General features: G+C 43.7%; 1 protein-coding gene across 7 annotated transcripts in view; it reads right to left on the bottom strand.

Moving 5' to 3' along the window:
- Positions 1–6,281: 6,281 nt before the first annotated feature.
- Positions 6,282–16,913, bottom strand: part of COL26A1 (collagen type XXVI alpha 1 chain) — a 195,883-nt gene continuing 185,251 nt past the window's right edge. For 2 of the 7 annotated variants that reach the window (XM_076354546.1, XM_076354547.1), the window contains exons 12-15: positions 13,698–13,742; positions 12,238–12,282; positions 11,115–11,199; positions 6,283–7,690 (exon numbers count right to left, since the gene is read on the bottom strand). In XM_076354546.1, the coding sequence (XP_076210661.1) occupies positions 7,518–7,690; positions 11,115–11,199; positions 12,238–12,282; positions 13,698–13,742 (348 nt within the window). In that variant the 3' untranslated portion in view covers positions 6,283–7,517. Of the gene's footprint in view, positions 7,691–11,114; positions 11,200–12,237; positions 12,283–13,697; positions 13,743–16,913 lie in introns of all 7 variants that reach the window. The other 5 variants (XM_076354551.1, XM_076354552.1, XM_076354548.1 and 2 more) reach the window with 4 other exon arrangements.

Genomic DNA, 16,913 nt, shown 5'->3' with positions numbered 1-16,913 from the left:
AGGAGTAAAAGCTCTACCACATCCTCTGGCAAATTGTTACAATGGTTAATTATCATCACCGTTAAAAGAGTGCACTGTTGTGTTTTATCTGCCAGACAGTGGCTAATATACCTTTTCCTTGCTAGGCTGTAAAGCATGTGTGCTATTCAGTTTGTCATTTGGATAAAAAAAAAATGGGATCGGCTTTGTCTGAGGGTGCTTGATCCTGTCCTAAGATTGGGATGTGGGGAGGGAAGACCGGCCCTCTGGCACGGCTGTTTCTCTCTGCCTCTCTCATAAAGAGCCTCAGAGATAACTAAGTCAGGCCTGATCAGCTACCAGTCTCGCTTCGATGCCAAGCAAATTATTTCCTCGAGTCTGGAGTAGTCAAATTTTTTCCAATCCATCTTTGAACCAACTTGTCACCATTTTTGGTGAACTGTAGACACACTGTCCTAAGAGAGGTAGCAGTGGTAAACAGGGTAATATAATCTCCCTGCTTACTTTCTCTTTACAATATGCACAGCGTAGTAGTTGCCTTTCTGGCCATAGTGTTGCTTGGGAAGCTTAGGATCAGTTTGTTCCCATAGCAGGATCACTGCTTTCCCCATGCCCAGTTCCCCAGTCTGTGAGCATGGGTTACAGATGCTGATTCAGGCTGCGTTGGGGTGGGGGGGTACTCCTGGTAGCCCTTCCCTGGTCACATGCAACAGGCTGAAATGTGGAGAGCAATTCCAGCTGCGTGAACGTAGAAAATATTGTATATTGTCAGAGCCAGTCTTACTCCAGCGTTAATGCTTGGCTGCCTTTAACAAGTAAGCTGTATAGCAAGTTGCTGCTGAGGATGTGGTTAATGAAGAGTTAAGGCAGCGTATTCAAAGAGTGACTTGTGTTTCATTTGTGAATATATATTTTTTTTTCAATCAGCTCCTGCTAGAAGTTCAATCTGTTCAACTCTGCCATTGACTTTTCTTGTGCTGTGTTAAGCGTTAGGAAAAGCGCCGTTTCCCCTTGCTGTGATTACAATCAGTGGCCATAATGGCCCAGAGACCAACATGGGCCTGATGCTAATTTGGTGCTTGGCAGACCAGCACAGCCACAAATGTCCCGAGGAATTAGTTTAGCCTTTTATCCAGCAACTCCGAATCTGTACAGTAGTGATTAACAGAACTGCCTTCCCTCAGAGGACTTTTTGCAAGGATAAATATATCAGAGTTGGAGGTGTTAGGACACAAAAACCAAGATAAATACACCCTGAGAGACCCAGAGAAGTGCTGCATGGGAATGTTTGGCATCAAGTAACCTTGAGTACGTCCTCATCAGTGATGTAAAAAGCTGTATGAAGGAGAGGCCTTGATGCTGTGGACATTTCTCAGTGTTTACAAGACTTAGCCTTTGCTACAATATTGGTATCTGCAGTGTAATCTGGTTGGTAGGGGGAAAAAAGTTGGCTGCGATTTACGTATCTCTCATTTTTGTTAGGATATAAAAAACAAGTTCAGAAACCAGCACTGTCACTCTCCTACAGCCAAGGCTCACGCAGAGTAAAGCCTCCCTTAGCAAGCAGAGAGTTGCATCTAAATGGGTAGTTGTTCCCATCGTAGGAAGGTTAAAAAAAAAAAGTCCCTAACCACATCCTCTTCTAACAGTTTGAATTGTCACAAGACTCTGGGGGTCTCCATAAGCCCAGAGGCAAATTCAGAGAAAGCGCAAGTGGGCAAACGCAGCCGCTTCTGGAGGAGGCAGGTGCCCAGGAGGTGCCAGGGCATTGCAGGGAGGGGGCCCGGGCAGCCGTTGCTGTCTTAGATTAGCCAACTCGACTTCCTTCAACTGTAAGGAAACTTATGAGGAAGCGAGGCAAGTTGCAGATAACAACAGATTTTAATTTACGCTCTTAAGCACTGCAGAATTCCCTCTCTGGCTTGTTTCCCCGTCGCACAGTCTGCTGCAGCCAGCCTGTCCTCAGAGTGCCCTAGCGCAGCTGAGGGAAAGCTGCGATCCCTGTATCTGTAGTGACGCCGAACTCCTGCAGGAATGGGAGGGCTGTTCCTGCAGGAAGAGTCTGCCATATCCAGGTAGTGCCTCGCTCTGCAACGCAAAGCAAGATGCTCGGAGTTGACATTGCTTGAAGGCTTACCTAGGCTGCTTTAGGAATTAAATGCCTCACCGTGAAGGCAGGATATGCCCCTGTATTTGGTTAGCGTGGCTGGGACTGCCGAGTAGTGACTAAGTGCGTCCTAGAGACAAATCTCAGCCCTCTGAGATGGCAGCCACGCTTGCTGAAGCAGCCTAGCCAATATCTGCAGAAGAGCCAGTCCCATCACGGGCAAGGAAACGGTCAGATTTGGCTTTAGTTGATGAAGGCCCTTTCTGCCCCCTCCACCCCACGGAAGATGACCAGAAGCAGGGTCTTTATGCACAATCTTGTTTTTTAAGAGACCTGCAAACACAGAGAAAGTTGAGAAGTCAGGAAAGAAAAACAGATGCTCTAATTTCAGGATGCAGTTTGCTTGAACTTGCTCTGAACTTTGTAAATACAGGACACCTGACATCATATTCATTTACAGTATGTTTATTTCTCAGTGCATTACATGAAAGGTCTTTGGTATTTGTGGGTTCTTGAATACTGTTCCCACTCTGCTCTGTAAGAAAATGCTGAATACAAAACATTCCATATACAGTAACAAAACCCATAGCAAATAAAGAGAAATAGATATTTTGAACAATAACATAGCAATATGAAAACAGATAAGTAACCATGCAAGAGGTGGAACAAACAGGTCGTGTTTACAACAAACATTAGAGCCTGCCATAAATGAGTTCATCATGTCAGATGAGATTTATTCTTGCTCCAAGTTAAGAAATTACACGATTGCAAGATACTGCATATGGCTGCTCTATAAAACACCAAATGGTTGTAAAGCTTATTACAATGAGAGAAGCCGGGACCATTTGCACACATACGAAACACACCGATATAAATAAAAAAATACTGTGTAAAATAACTAGTGAAAAAGTTAACGTTTCCTTCTACGGATGGGAATGTGCTTTGTGAACAATTATAGCACCTTTGAATTGCTTGGTTTCAACGCAATCACAGAAACTGCGAGTAGTTTAAACTCCTATACTACCAAACACCAGAATGGAATGTAATCTCGAGTAAGACAGAAGCTGTAAACGTGGAGGAGAATGGATTTCCAATAAATTGTATCAAGAAGTAATTCCAGAAGCTGATTGTCTTTTAGAAGCCTTTGTCACAGTGGTCAGGTTCCTGCATTAAAATAGTTCATTGCAGAGACTGGGAGTGAACCCCAGTCCCAGAGCCAAACTCTCCGAAAGCCGCTTGTGAGCCACGTGCTCTGCTCCACTGAAAGCAGCACCAGTCCGTGCTAGCTGAAGATCTGGATCTGATTTTTCTGGCCTGATCCTTTGAAAGTTGATGGCAAAATTACTGTGGAGTTTGGTGGGAGCAGGTGAGAGCTCTTCTCTCTAGTTTATTCCTATTTCCCTGGGTTGCTATCAATTCTTTACAGTAAGTGCAAATTAGATACTCTGGAGAGAAGCGTTCTCCGCCTCCCAGGAGTACCAGATTGCTGGTGAACATGAGGGTGCATGAATTGCAAAGATTTTTGGTTGTGCAATGTGCTGCTGCTGCTTCTGGTTAGCTCAAGGCAAGGAAAATGCGTTGCTACTACCAGAACTGATCCAAGTCAAAAACACATTGGAGCTCAAAGAAACATTAAGAATTTCAAAAAAGTCTTAGGAAAAAAAAAAGGAAAAGAACACACTATGGTGTATTGCACGGTATGCGTGTAAGATAAAGCACTAAACATTTCAATTAAAATATATTTCTAAATGAGCACGCATTCAAAATAAATCCACTCTCTAAGTTACATAGACATGGCAAGATGCATTATATGCCCTGGCTAAAATGAACCTTAGTATCCTGCCTAAGATGGAAAACGTGGTTGGAGTGGTTTGCTTAGTCATGAATATCATTAATGTCAGCATGTGAGGCTGTGTTCACCTTTAAAACATAATTAAACTGGGACTGCGCAACAGTGTGGTCCAACCCTTTTGTAAGTAGAGCGGAATGAAACCCCAGCTGAGAGAGAAAGTCCATTTGGTACAATCCTACTGTCACCCACATTAAAGATACAGTACCGCATGAGAGAGATGTAGCTAAATAAAGCAAGAAGTGTGGGGAGAAAAAAATTACATAGCTCATACAGAAATCTGGAAAAGTCAGTAATTATAATGGTTGCAACCTAAACCTAACCAGTCTTTTGACAATTGACTCGGCAGGATGCATTGCAAACAACTTCCATGAAATTTCCTTTCATCTTGCCAGTAATTTGTTTCAAATAATTTAAAATCCAAAATCCTAGTCAATATGAATGACTTGACGAGAGCACTCATCAAGCTACTGCAATAGCTCTGAATTCAGGAAGACAAACTTGGAGGAAGAAAAATTTCTCTTTCAATTCAGCGTGAAGGCTCCAAAATGAAGTGAAAACGGCCTCATTGTACGCCCTCTTCCCCAAAGTCAACCCTGTAACTACAGGACCAGTGAAACCAAATTTTGCTGTTTCCCTTTTTTAAAGATTGCTTTGGTTTAGTTTAGTTCCTGAAACTGCTATGAGGACACTTTCTTAATGCGGCAAGCGACTACAGCTAGCACCAACCTGCCCAGTGTACACGTTTAGACTGAACTGGGTTTTTTTCCTCAGTCTTCAGGGCCTGATTTTCCACCACCTGTTGGTAGGCATAAAGGCGTTCTCTCCCAGACGGCACCAGCTATGTCTTGTAATGTCCATGTGATCAAGACCAAGATGGTCCTGATTCAACAAAGAGGTAATCAAGTACTTCTCAATTCCTACACAGTAATCAGCCTGTAAATAGGGAAACAGGTTTTGGGTTTTTTTTTTCGCATTTAATTCTTAAATGGAAAGATTATGCCAAGAATGTGTCAGTGGCTGCACCATGCTTAGCTGTCCCCCAGCAGAGCTACTGCCCTCACAGTAGTGAACGGAGGGGCATGGGCTGCTGTACAGCACTTCAGTCATTCGCTCACTGTTGGAAAGCTGAGCTGTTTGTATTTGTGACTGGTTTTAGGTTAAGAGCTGGTTGCCAGCCTTCTTTAAGACACTGATTTAATTCAGCATCATTTATATACATGCTGTCATTAGAGTTAGCACTGGATTTAGAGTTAGTGCTAGATTTGGAACTTTTGAGACTTTATTTCATTCTCCCAAAAGGATTATGAATACAGGACAACTGCTTGAGGTCAGTAACCTGCTTGACTTGGGCAGTTTTACTTGTTTTCTTGTCTTCTGACTATATCACCCTCCAGCTGTAATTCAGAGTACAGGCAGGCAAAGGAATGCTGGAGCCCGAAGCATCAGCTCTTGGCAAAACCCTGCATTCACTTCAAATGTTGGAGTCTTAGGGAAGAGAGCACCTGATCGTACCTTGCCTTCAACTCCCCAAACTTTTGTAACGCTTTGGCCTTGTTTCTTTGAAGCGTCCAAAGGAAAACTTGAGCATACGGAAGCACAACCTGAACTACGTGGGTTGACTGCTGCACAAGCTCCACCACTGGCAGTAGCCAAGCAGCGCGAGGATTCAAAAGCAGGGCAAGTCAATGCATTTACTGCAGCCTCCAAGCCAGCTTAACCAAGGCTGTTTATTATTTAGCTGTACAGCAGTAAAAAGCTTCTGTATGAGGACAAGTTTCTGGTGCTTGCTCTGCATCAGCTTAGGACCATTTCACCTGTTTTGGGACGGTTGGATTTCTAAAGAACAGGGCCACATGAAGACATATAGTGAATTCAGTCATCCTGAAGTAGCCTGTAGCCTGTTCATTTCTGAAAATATAATGCTCTTCAGTGGAAAGATTTAGACGTTCTGATGTCTCTATAGGTCTACCATGTTTACAATGTATATGGAAAGTTACTTTAATGTGTGGCTGATGTTGGGCTGGCAGGAGCTCCTTCATTTTAAGCCTCATTTCCAGTGTACCACATGCTTCTGGTTTTGCCTTAGGAAGATCACTTTGGGTGGCAAGGGTTGCTGAATACATGGACCATACAGTTGGTGGTCTTTGCAACAGCTATTGACAGAAATATTGTAGCAGTACAGTTTGCCTTTTTCAGACAGCTGTATCTTACACTAGGAACCAGATAGAATGTGACCGATTTACCTGACTTATGCCATAAAATGACACAAACAAACTCAATTTGCTCACTTTTGTCCTCGGTGTGAATTTGAAAACTGTCAGAATGGGGGGGGGGGATTAAAAAAGAATTAAAAAATGGTACCATTGGTTCTGTTGATTAAGTCTCACCCTTTCTAACAAAAATCACTGTCTACATGAATGACATCAACTTGTCAGATTTGGTTTGCACAGCAGGTGTAGCGATTCATTTGTCACTGAAGGGCAGGTTCAACTTCATAACCCTGGACGCTGGGACTTCCCCCAAGTTATTGCAAAAATTAAAATTACTTTGTATTTAACTCCCAATGCAAGATAAGCTCGTGACAAGACTTGTAATTCCTTAGGCTGTGGTTTGCTACTACACCTCCCGGATTCAAATGGCAAGGATTTACTCAGAAGATAAAAACGAAACACTGTGAAAACATTTTTTCCTTCTTGATGTAGGATTAAGAAACCATTGCAAAATATCCTTTTCTGTGAATAGTTATTGCTACTACTTAATTACCTCTGGATGTATGCACAAGCTGAACACAATATGGGAAAACTCTTGCACAATTCCATCATATTTCATATCAACTGCTCTGTATTTTCACAGAAACAGTCTAATCTCACTGAAGATAGATAGGAAGTCAATGTTGCCATGAACATTTGCATCAAAAGTCCTTGCTCAGCCAGCCATGAATAGAAATAATGCCACTCACATACAATTAGCAACATGAAAAGCCAAGATTTTGATGCTAAAGTCCAAAGAGTAACCTGAATTTTCAGAGTAACAGCTTTAAATGTTCTTTGAATTTTCCAATTTGTTCTTTGCTTAAAAGAAATCCTTGCAGATCATGCTTTAACGGCCTATGGAAGTGACCTGGAAGTCAGCATGACACCACCACATGAAATAAAAGCAGATGCCACCAACTATACCAATGGACAAGGCTAAGGCTTGGCTTTGAGTCTAGATGGGATTGATTGTCTCAGCCAGTTAAGCAGTGCTTTAACTGAGTAACTTTCAAGGGCAGTGAGGAAACAAGGGGAGAATTAAACTCTTGAGACACAGTCAGGAGGTGTCATTTCTGTAGACAGCTTCTGAGGATACCTGCCATCTGGTATTCCAAAGGCAAAACAACAAAATCAAGAAAAATGTTCATAAGACCCTCTCTGAGCTATGGATAAGACATTCCCTGCAATAAGGACGTAGTGTTGGCCAGGTAAGGAAACCCAGTTGCAACACTGCAGCCTCCTACCCACTTCATTTGCACTCTGCAATTAAGCACTGGGATACTGTATCTTTAACTGGTGAACAGGCACGGAGAACACACAGATGCTCCTACTTCATCCGATTGCTTCTCCTTTTGGCTTCACTGTCATCCAGCAGTGAAGAGAGGATCTGGTAGGCCTGCGGCTGCTGGGGTCCTCCACGTTTGATCTTGATGCTGGTTCGCAGAGGGGAGCCCGGGATCCCATCTTGTCCAGAGCCTGGCTCAATGGAAGATAAAGAGTCTGTAAGGAGAGAAAGTCACGGGAGAGCGCTATTTAAAAGGGGAGGCTAAGGAAAGAGTAAATGGGCCCTTCTGAATGATACCTCTTCCAGAAGAAGTGTCGTCCCTCCTGTTGTCTTTCCATCCAGCGAGCAATTGCAGAGCTACATGTTTGCTGCCATCACACTACTTCTACATTAGGTCTTTCCCCTCGGCTCTGTCTAAACTCTTTGGGGTAAGTACTCTTACCGCATGTGGCCTAGCAGGTCCTGTTCTCATTTGCAATTCCATTTATAAAGCACTGTTCTTGTATTGATTATAATTTTTCTTGGGCTATACCTGCTACTCAGCATTGCCCACAGACTCCTGTTATTGAAGGATGAGGCCAAGTGGTCACTGGGAAGTGATGCTCCTGAGGGTTTAAGTACCATTTCACTCCTTGTAAAGGAGGACGTTTTGAGGCACTGAAAAGATTGAACGAAAGGATTGATCCACCCTAGGCTACAGCCAAATTAGCAATAAAGCTGGGAATAAATATTAGCTGTCCACCCTCCCAGCATGCCTCATGGTAACACACCTCCTCTCCCTACAGCGTCCTGCCCTACAAAGCTAAATATACATTTGACTACGGCCACTCTGCTATTTCCCAGCAGTCAGCAACAGACGCTGATAACCCGGTGCTGCCCCATCATTTTTAATGCCCCAGTTTCTTCTTCCTTTTGCCTTCAGAGATGGACGTTTGCTTGTTTCCCTGCCAAGAGCCCAACCTCACCAGCCAGACACCCAGCCTTGGTTTGATCCCACAAGGCAGCATTTCTGTTTCAAGTGAGCATTTGGCTGCCGGAGGATTTGTGCTGTGTTTGCTGGCAGTAAACACTGCCAAACAATTTGGGCTTTCGTGTGTCCTGCTGGGCTGCTCTCTGCAGTTTGCTAGGCCAGATAATCTCAAACTGCCCTCCCATTGCAGAGAATAGGTTTGTTTGCTGGTATGTTTTGCCTTGTTGCTTGGGTGGCTGTGGTTTTGGAAACCACGCTGACTGTGAAGTTTCTTGGGAAAATGAGAGCATGCGATTGGCATTTCTGCGTGGGTCTTTAAAGCTGGGCTGAGTTGGGCTGCCCAGGAACCTGTGGTAAAATCCTTAACACCTACAGTGGGAACATGACCAGATAGTTGGTGCCGAGTGATTTAAACCCGTGTGGTGCCTTTCAGTGCAGGGAGGTCTGTGCTCAGGGATGTTCTGTTTTGTTATTATATGTCTTTTTCTGTTTGTTTTTTTTTTTAACCATATACACATGAAGGGATGAACATAATTGCACAAGGAAAAAAATGCTTTACTTTCCAAGTTCTCTTTCTAAACAGTATTTTTGTAGGGCCTAAAATATGTCTTAAGTTAAAGAATAGAACTATGTCAAAAGCAGAGAGTAAAAATATAATTATCTATACTGTTATTGGATAAAAAAGGAACTATTTATATAAAGTCATACAATATACGTGTTTAAATATGGCCTTAACTACACTGTACCATTAAAACCCATCCATTTTTGCTGATGCAGTTACACTGGTATAGAAGTACACATGCGTATAAATAACTTGCCTCCATCTCAAGCAATAACAGAAAATACATTTATGTCAGTAAAAACCGTTTGCCAAAATGACCGTTTCAAAATAACAGCAGCGCATGCCTTGTTGCTGCTGCATTGCCAACAGACGATGTATAAAAGAGATAAACTAGGCAGTTCTGCAGGAGCAAAGTTGCGTGAATCCCCCAGTCCAAGTCCCAGTGTCTAAACAAGCTTCCTGAAGAGCTGACATTTTGCTTTTTACTAGTATAAATGAAGGTACAGTGTAAAACATAATGGAGGGCCAGGCCCTGGGTCCTGTAAATCCACTGTACTGTGCTTATGGACTGGGTTCCCCTTCCCCTCTTGCCCAGAGAACATATCGGCTGGGCATGGATTGCTGCCTAGGGGGCATCTTCCCCGCACCTCCACCATCTCAAAGCAAAGAGGCATAAAAACATCTCTTCCTGCCCTTGGTGTATAAAATCCAATGAAAATATGAAGCAAACTAGGATTAACGCAGAGGTAAGGTCAGGGTGACTGTGGTTAAATCATGGGTTTGTGATTCATGATTTCCCGAAAAGCTTAAGCTGTTGCTGCCTATTGCTTCTGGAAATAGTACTTTGGGCCTCTAAAAGACACGTCCATGGAACAATGAAGAGCAGTGCTGAGACCCAAGCCAGTTCAGCCATGTAACGGAGCACCATGCACTGACACTGTTTCGGCTTTGAAGTGCCCAGCAGCATTTTCATTTTAGCACTGTGCTGGCTCCAGAAGGAGCTTGTGGGCTCTCAAAGCATGCTGCCTTACTGCACAGTAATAGATGCACTTTAAGTCACTTGCTTAGGAACTGCTGGACATTTTAGCTGTTTAGCATTTTCATAGGCTAAATCAATATCTAAAGGCCACTTCATAATAAAAGCGGATGTCAATCTGAAGGAAGGTATGAGCAGCTTGCTTTTCAAGTGAGGCCAGGAATGAGGTGCCACGTGTCAAGGAGAAAATAAGAAAGAAAAGTGCTATGGGACTTGGTTAAAAAACGCTCATCTCGGTGCCAAGGAACAGGCTTGCTTCTCACAGGCTGGGATAGTAGCTCTAAACAACATTTTGCCTCTAGTGTGTTTCTGAAAGGGGAGAAATTGGCACAGCAACTTTTGGCAGCTGTGAGAGAATTGATCCTCAAGTGCCCCAAAGGGAGAAGCCTGATCTGTGACGATTGCACAAGCCCATACTCTGGTTAAGGGAAGAAAACACTCATTAAGGGATGATGCCACACACTGTACCAGTGATGGCAAACAGCCTCAACAGGAAACTTAAAATCTATCTGAACAAAGAACACATGAGGCTGTCTTTAAATCTGATTGTGAAAATAGGTTTTATGTCAGTTATAATCAGAAGACGTTCAGGGATCACTGGTTTTCAGGGTAATGCGTAGCGCTGTTCGGGCTTTCTCTGTAAAATATAGTGCTACACAAGGCAAGGGCCTCAGTGGTGTTAAAGTCACTTGGAAGACACTGTTAACAGGATTAAATGATCTGGCCTAAAGACTTGAACAAGCAGCTCCCTGGGAAGCTGGTAGATGATCTGTGCCACATGGCTTGAGCTGCTGCTCGTGACTTGGCTTTCTGAATTGTAACAAAAATTATTGTAGGGGTCATTTCACCTGCTACTGTAAAGCCAGAGTAACTAGTGCAGTTGGTGGAAGCTCTACATCCTCAACAGTTCTAAGCATCCTTTAAGTCATGTTGGGTACCTAGTTTTAAAAACCCAGCTTAAATAGATACTAGGACAGAGAGTTTAGGAGACTGGGGGCGTGTTTAACTATCAAGCAGCTGCCTGAACAGAGCCCCCAGTCGTCCAGAACAGAAAACATTAGCGACGCTTACCATGAATTCCTATCATGTGCTCAAGAATTAATACCCTCTCAGCTAAAATCTTCAGAGCTTCTCGAAGTTGTTGGACACCTTCCCCCTGCAAGAAGGAAAAGAAAACTAACATTGGTATATGTTGCAGAATAGGCTTCTTGTTCATAATGTTGCCTCCATAATGCCAAACTATGCAGTGTGAATGTTTAAAAAAGAAAAGATGTAAAAGGGGAGATAAGCTGCAAGGGTTAAGCAGGAATGCAGGAGAAATCCCTATTTAAAGAAAAACTCCTCAGTTATACCCCATGTTTGCAGAGCCTCTGACCCAAAGCCAAGCCTTTCAGTTTGGTTCCAGCTTCTGCAGTGGGCCGAACCCAGGGTGTATATTCCTGTCAAACCTTTATAACGTGAAGCTTGTGTTAACAGCTATGCTGAGCTACCTGGAGAACAGGTTTTGCTCTCATCTGACATTTACTCTGAACACCAGTGAGTTACGTGGGCTTTCTCTTTGTTGGTACACCAGGAAACCGGGACATGTAGCTAGCACCATCTTGTTGCTCCCTTATAAACTGGAACAGTGGCATGCAAGCCCCTCCTGATGGGCTTCACACTGCCTCTCACAGAGCTCCTAGCCGAGCCACATGCTGCCTGAAGCCTGTCCACATACTTTCACGTACACTCAAGCTGTAGTTTGTTGCCCCCATTGCCTTAGATATTGGCCTGAAGGGACTGATAGATGTTGGGAAGTATTTTAGGGTGGGAGAGCAGAGACGTGAGAACTCCAACTCTCTCTCTGCTTGATCTCTTCTGGGAGTCTGTCCCGGAGCTTGTGGGAGGGACAGTGGGGGAGTAATTCCCTACCTTGTAGCAGCTCTGTGTGGCAGAACAACCACTGAGGACAGAGGAGGTGTTCAGAGAGCATGGTGAGAAGGGCAGCTGACAACGTGGCCAAGGAAACCTCAAAGACCAGGATTTCTAGCATGTATTAAGATTAAACCCAAGGTTCGAATCATCTCTTGCTCTGCACTTTTAACTGTGGACGAGACCCTTGCCCTCCACAAAGCACCCTCCCAAAGGGAATATGGCTGAAGCACAGTAAAGAGACAAAAATGAAAGTAAAACAACTGTAGAAATACATGCTTACATCAGCACCTTTGTCACCTTCCTCACCCTTCTTGCCTGGTTCACCCTAAAACAGACAAGAAACAGAAATTTGTTTTCATGTGACTGAGGACCCTGTCCAGGATCACTTGCATCCCTTCCCGCCAAAGGAACAAATTAAAGCCAGAAGCGTTTCATAAGCAGAAAACAAACTGACTGGCATTTCACGCCAAGGGCCAAAGTGCTCTCATGAGCTCTGCCCTGGCTCCCACCACCTTCCCAGGAGGTCATCACCACTTCTAACTCTGATTAACTTGGCCAGGAGTGGCCAAGCTGCAGGAGGGGCTGCCTGTCATGGCCTGGGCCCACAGCAAGGCTATACACATCTCATGAAGATCTCAACGAGCGATGCTTTTATCTCACACCGAGATAAAAATACTGTTCCCCTTCCCCAAACATGCACGTGTTCATCTTTGATTTAGAACATAAAATCCTCCATTCTGCTTTCACTAATTAGTCACATCATTTTCTGCCTCTGAAGATGCTCATTAAGCTTTTCTTGAACAAAGATCCCTATGTATGTGCTGTGAACATCGGTCTAATGTTCCCCCCAACCAGGAAGTTATGCATTTCTCAAAGAACAGATGACATGGAGAGATTAAACCACAAGCTAAACATAAAACAAGGGAAAGGGCTAACAAGCTGGTGAATAAAATAGAGTGGAAATGCCTGGGCTCCTCAAACTTGCTGGACATCCCTGAGATACTTGCAAAGCAGGGGTGGATATGGGAGGAAGGACTGAAGAGAAGGTTGTGTGAATTGTACAAAATGATGAGGTGGAATTAAAGAAGAGAAAAGAGAAACCTCCCAGAGGACCTAGGACCTCTCTGGATGCTGCCAGCCAGAAAAAACCCAACTTGCTCCACTAGCTCACTTTCAGCCAGCCTTCATCTCCACCAGTTTGTTTGCACCCTAGCCATATGTGCCAGTGCAGACGTCTCCTGTGTGCATCCATTCAGGTATTGCCAAGAAATCATTTGGAGACATCTCTTAATCTCATTACAGGGTTTCCAGCTCAGCTTGGCAGACCAAGGTGCAAGAGGGAGTTGAGAGCAGCTGATGTACTTCGGATTGTTTAACAGTGCCCACTTTGAGCTCTGGTAGTGCCAGGAACCTCACGGGGCAGGGAGAGGGCTTCTGTCTGCCAAGGTTTGGCTAGAGGGGATCTGCAAGCAAAGCACATCTCTGTTGGTGTGACACCTTCCTGATCGCAGCATTTCAGCACTATGCTTAACATGTAGGAAGACTATGTTTCATTTGCAGAGGAGTATGTTAAGGTGAGGTTGCCTATGAACAAACGTCTAAGCTGGAGACAGTTGACCTCAGCATTGCATCTGAGAGAGCTGGTTGAACCAGCTGCAGCCCAGCTAGGCGGTATTTACTGTGCCAGGCAGGCACCAAACCCATCTGAGTCTTGCACACACCCGCAAGTACATCACTTACAGGAAATCCCTTAATGCCCCTCTCTCCAGTCAGACCTGCTTGCCCCTGTTGGAAATAAAGTAAGTGTCATTAGGAGATATTTTTCCATTTGACAAGAACATAGTGTAATTTTTACTAGTGGAATTAAGATGGCTTAATGAAAAACCTTACAGTTGGGATAATATGAAAAAAATTCCTTTCCCCTGACATTATCACTTAGAGACAGCAAAAGGGGGTCATGGTTTTCTGTCAAGTATCAGCTCCAAATCCCATCACACTTTGGAGAAGTTTGGTTCAATACAGAGCTACTCAGCTCAGTACCCTCTCAGTAAGACGATTAGCAATTTTTTGAACTTTACAGCAGTCAGTTACGTTATACCAGGAAGGAATTTGGCTGGAGATTTGTTTCTTACAAAGATATTGCATTCTTCTATCTAGTAGAACTGATGGGCTGATGCTGCCCCAGACAGCAAACAGAGCCCAGGACTCCCACAGAGCACTGATTTAATCTGCCTCCTGCTCCACACACACATCCCCGCATTAACCCCAACAGCTACTGATCAAAACACAGGTACAATATTTTGGTTGGTTTGTTTCTTTTTCCTGCTGTGCTAATTTTCACATTGTTTGCAGTGGGGTTTTTTGGGTTGGTTTTTTTATTGTTGTTGTTTTAAACAGAAACATTTTGAAATGGTACGTGTTGGTTTGGGGTGGAATGAAATGCCATCAAACTGAGCATCTCTTTTCTCCCTGTTTTCCTCTGCAGCGCTGGTTTCCCACCCCGGAGCACGCTAGGGCAGGGCAGAATCCCTGACCAGAAGAACAATTATAGATTATTTCATGAGAAAGCAGGAGCTGGGGAAGAAGCAGCAAAATTTAAAAGAATCTTTAGAAATCCATTGATGAAACAGCTGCGTATTTAACCTGGCTCTTCTCCCCTAGACATACACAGAAACAAACCCATCCTTTTTTCCCCAAAAAACTACCTAGCTGGCGGCAGCTTTTTGTAGTATTTGCCAGAAAGGGAGAGCTGCTTTGCTACTGTGTCCATCAAACTGCTGCTTTGTATAAAAAAACAATGGGCCTTGGGCATCTAAAAAACATTACTACAGAGAGCTGCGCAGTGCTCGGTGAGCAGCTAGCCAGCACTAGACAAAGGCCTGTATCAACACGAAGAGCGCTGGGAGGAAGGCCCAATTTGTCAGGTGCTCTGAGCATCTTCAAAGGGAAATACTTGGATTCTGCACTGGAGGGAGTAAAGCCTGTGAAAAAGCACAGGCAAGCGGCAAATCACGGAGAGGAGACATAACAACACACTCAAAATACATAAACGGACTGTTCTCTATGTCCAGGGGGAATAGGAAAGGATGTTACCAGTTTAAAGGGGATCAAAGGATATTTAGGCTGGATGTTAGAAATATCTTTTATCCCAGGCCCTCACTAGCTGTACCTCTGAAGTCTGCCTGGAGATGATGCGGTGTATCCCTCACTGGCACTGTTTTAAGAATAAGATGAACAGAGGCTGATCGTGAGCGGCACACACATATAGATGTGCCATCCAGGGGATGCGCCCAGACTGCTTCAGGTCTCTTCTACATCTGTTCTCTCTGAGATTAAGCAGGAAGAATGTATAATAACATTTTCTCGACTCTCAATAGATACTGTAAACCCTCCTCTGCTCTTCTTTGCAGCTGCACAGCTCCTCTGCTCTGTGTAAAGCTAGCTCTAATTTGTATCCACCAAACCCAAAATTGCAGCATGTAGTTGTCAAAACCAGCATTCAAATCCACACTCACAAAAGACAAAAAGCACACAGAACATCCTACAGAAATTCTGCCAGGAAAAGCGATCGGCTTTGCTTTCCACGCTAACAGAGGAAGGACAGGAAACGGAATTTATTTTTTCTATTTAGCAAGACATTCTGATATTTGAAAATCTCATTTGTCCCAAACCTAGAAGGAGAGTTACAATTCTGAATATCTAACAAGGAGGGAAACAAAATCAAAGTCTAAAGGATTTGTCTGTACTGAATGGACACAATGCAACAAAGCTTTTGTTTCAAAATAAGTGTAGTCTTACCACAAACTAAAGCAAATGTTAAATGAATCATTGAGGAAGAGCTCTTATCACTTTCCTGGATGGAAACTTGACACTTCGCCATATACCATGCCTTTTTTTTTTTTTTAACTGAAAATTAACATTTAATGCCGATGGGCTGTAAATCTCATCAGTTAAGGTTTTGCTCTCTATCAGAATCTTAAATTCTAGCCCCAGAAATACATCAGTCTGTAATCTATTAGTAAAGTCAATACATGCCCAAAGTGGCTGATCTGCACAAGGGAACTGTTATTAAAAAACTACTAACAGTCACTTAAAATGGTCTCTGTCTTTCAGGGAGCTGCAAGTGATTTCTTACGTAAGAACAGGGACCAAGTACCCAAAACAATGTGCAGATACTAAAATAAAACGGAGCTTTTTAAAAGCATGTGTGCTCCATCCTCAGATATCCGCTGCTCCTTGACGTGAGGTGCCACAGGAGGGAATGAAACAAGCCACCTGGACTTGCTCTCCTTGCACACTGTCTGGACAGAGGAACATAGTTTAAGTCTGTTGCTGGTCATTCTCATGAATTTGGGAAGTCATCAAATTGGAGTTAACCTATTTGCATTTGTCTGTCTTAGTTCTTTCAGCCATCCCTCTGTCTTTTGGATTGGAAGAGTGAGCAGAAATGAAGAGGAGATGCTGTCGGTATGGGGGAAGCACGTCATCTACAGCCACCCATTTACAGGTGGTGACCTCCACATTCACCTCCATCCATGTGATGGTAAAAGTGGCACTTGGAAGAAAAGGGAACTTGTTTCCTACAGCTGTGGCACAAGTCTGTGTCCACGTCCATCATTTTAGAGGTACCAACCAATATTTTTCTCCTTATCTTTCTTCCTTTCTTTGACTCTGCTCCACACTAGGGTCTTAGTGATGGTCCACAGTCCATCTGTGCCCACTTCTACATTTTGCAGATCTAATTGCTGAATGATCCTCCACCACGTACTACGTTCTCAAATGATTTTGCACTCCTAGTGTCTCTCAGAGGAGATTTCAGAAACCACGGCCTTTTGGAGAGTAAGCTGAACAGAAGGAGTTGAAGGCCCAAATGCCACTTTGAAACCCTTCCCGGTGCTTGAATGGTGGATTGGGAATCTGACACATTTATATCCTTGTTAGATTTTTCTCTGGTAT

The sequence above is a fragment of the Aptenodytes patagonicus genome, chromosome 17 (assembly GCF_965638725.1).
Source record: "Aptenodytes patagonicus chromosome 17, bAptPat1.pri.cur, whole genome shotgun sequence".
Lineage (NCBI taxonomy): Eukaryota > Metazoa > Chordata > Aves > Sphenisciformes > Spheniscidae > Aptenodytes > Aptenodytes patagonicus.
Note: the sequence above shows the minus strand (reverse complement) of the source record. Positions and strands in the feature narration are given on the sequence as shown.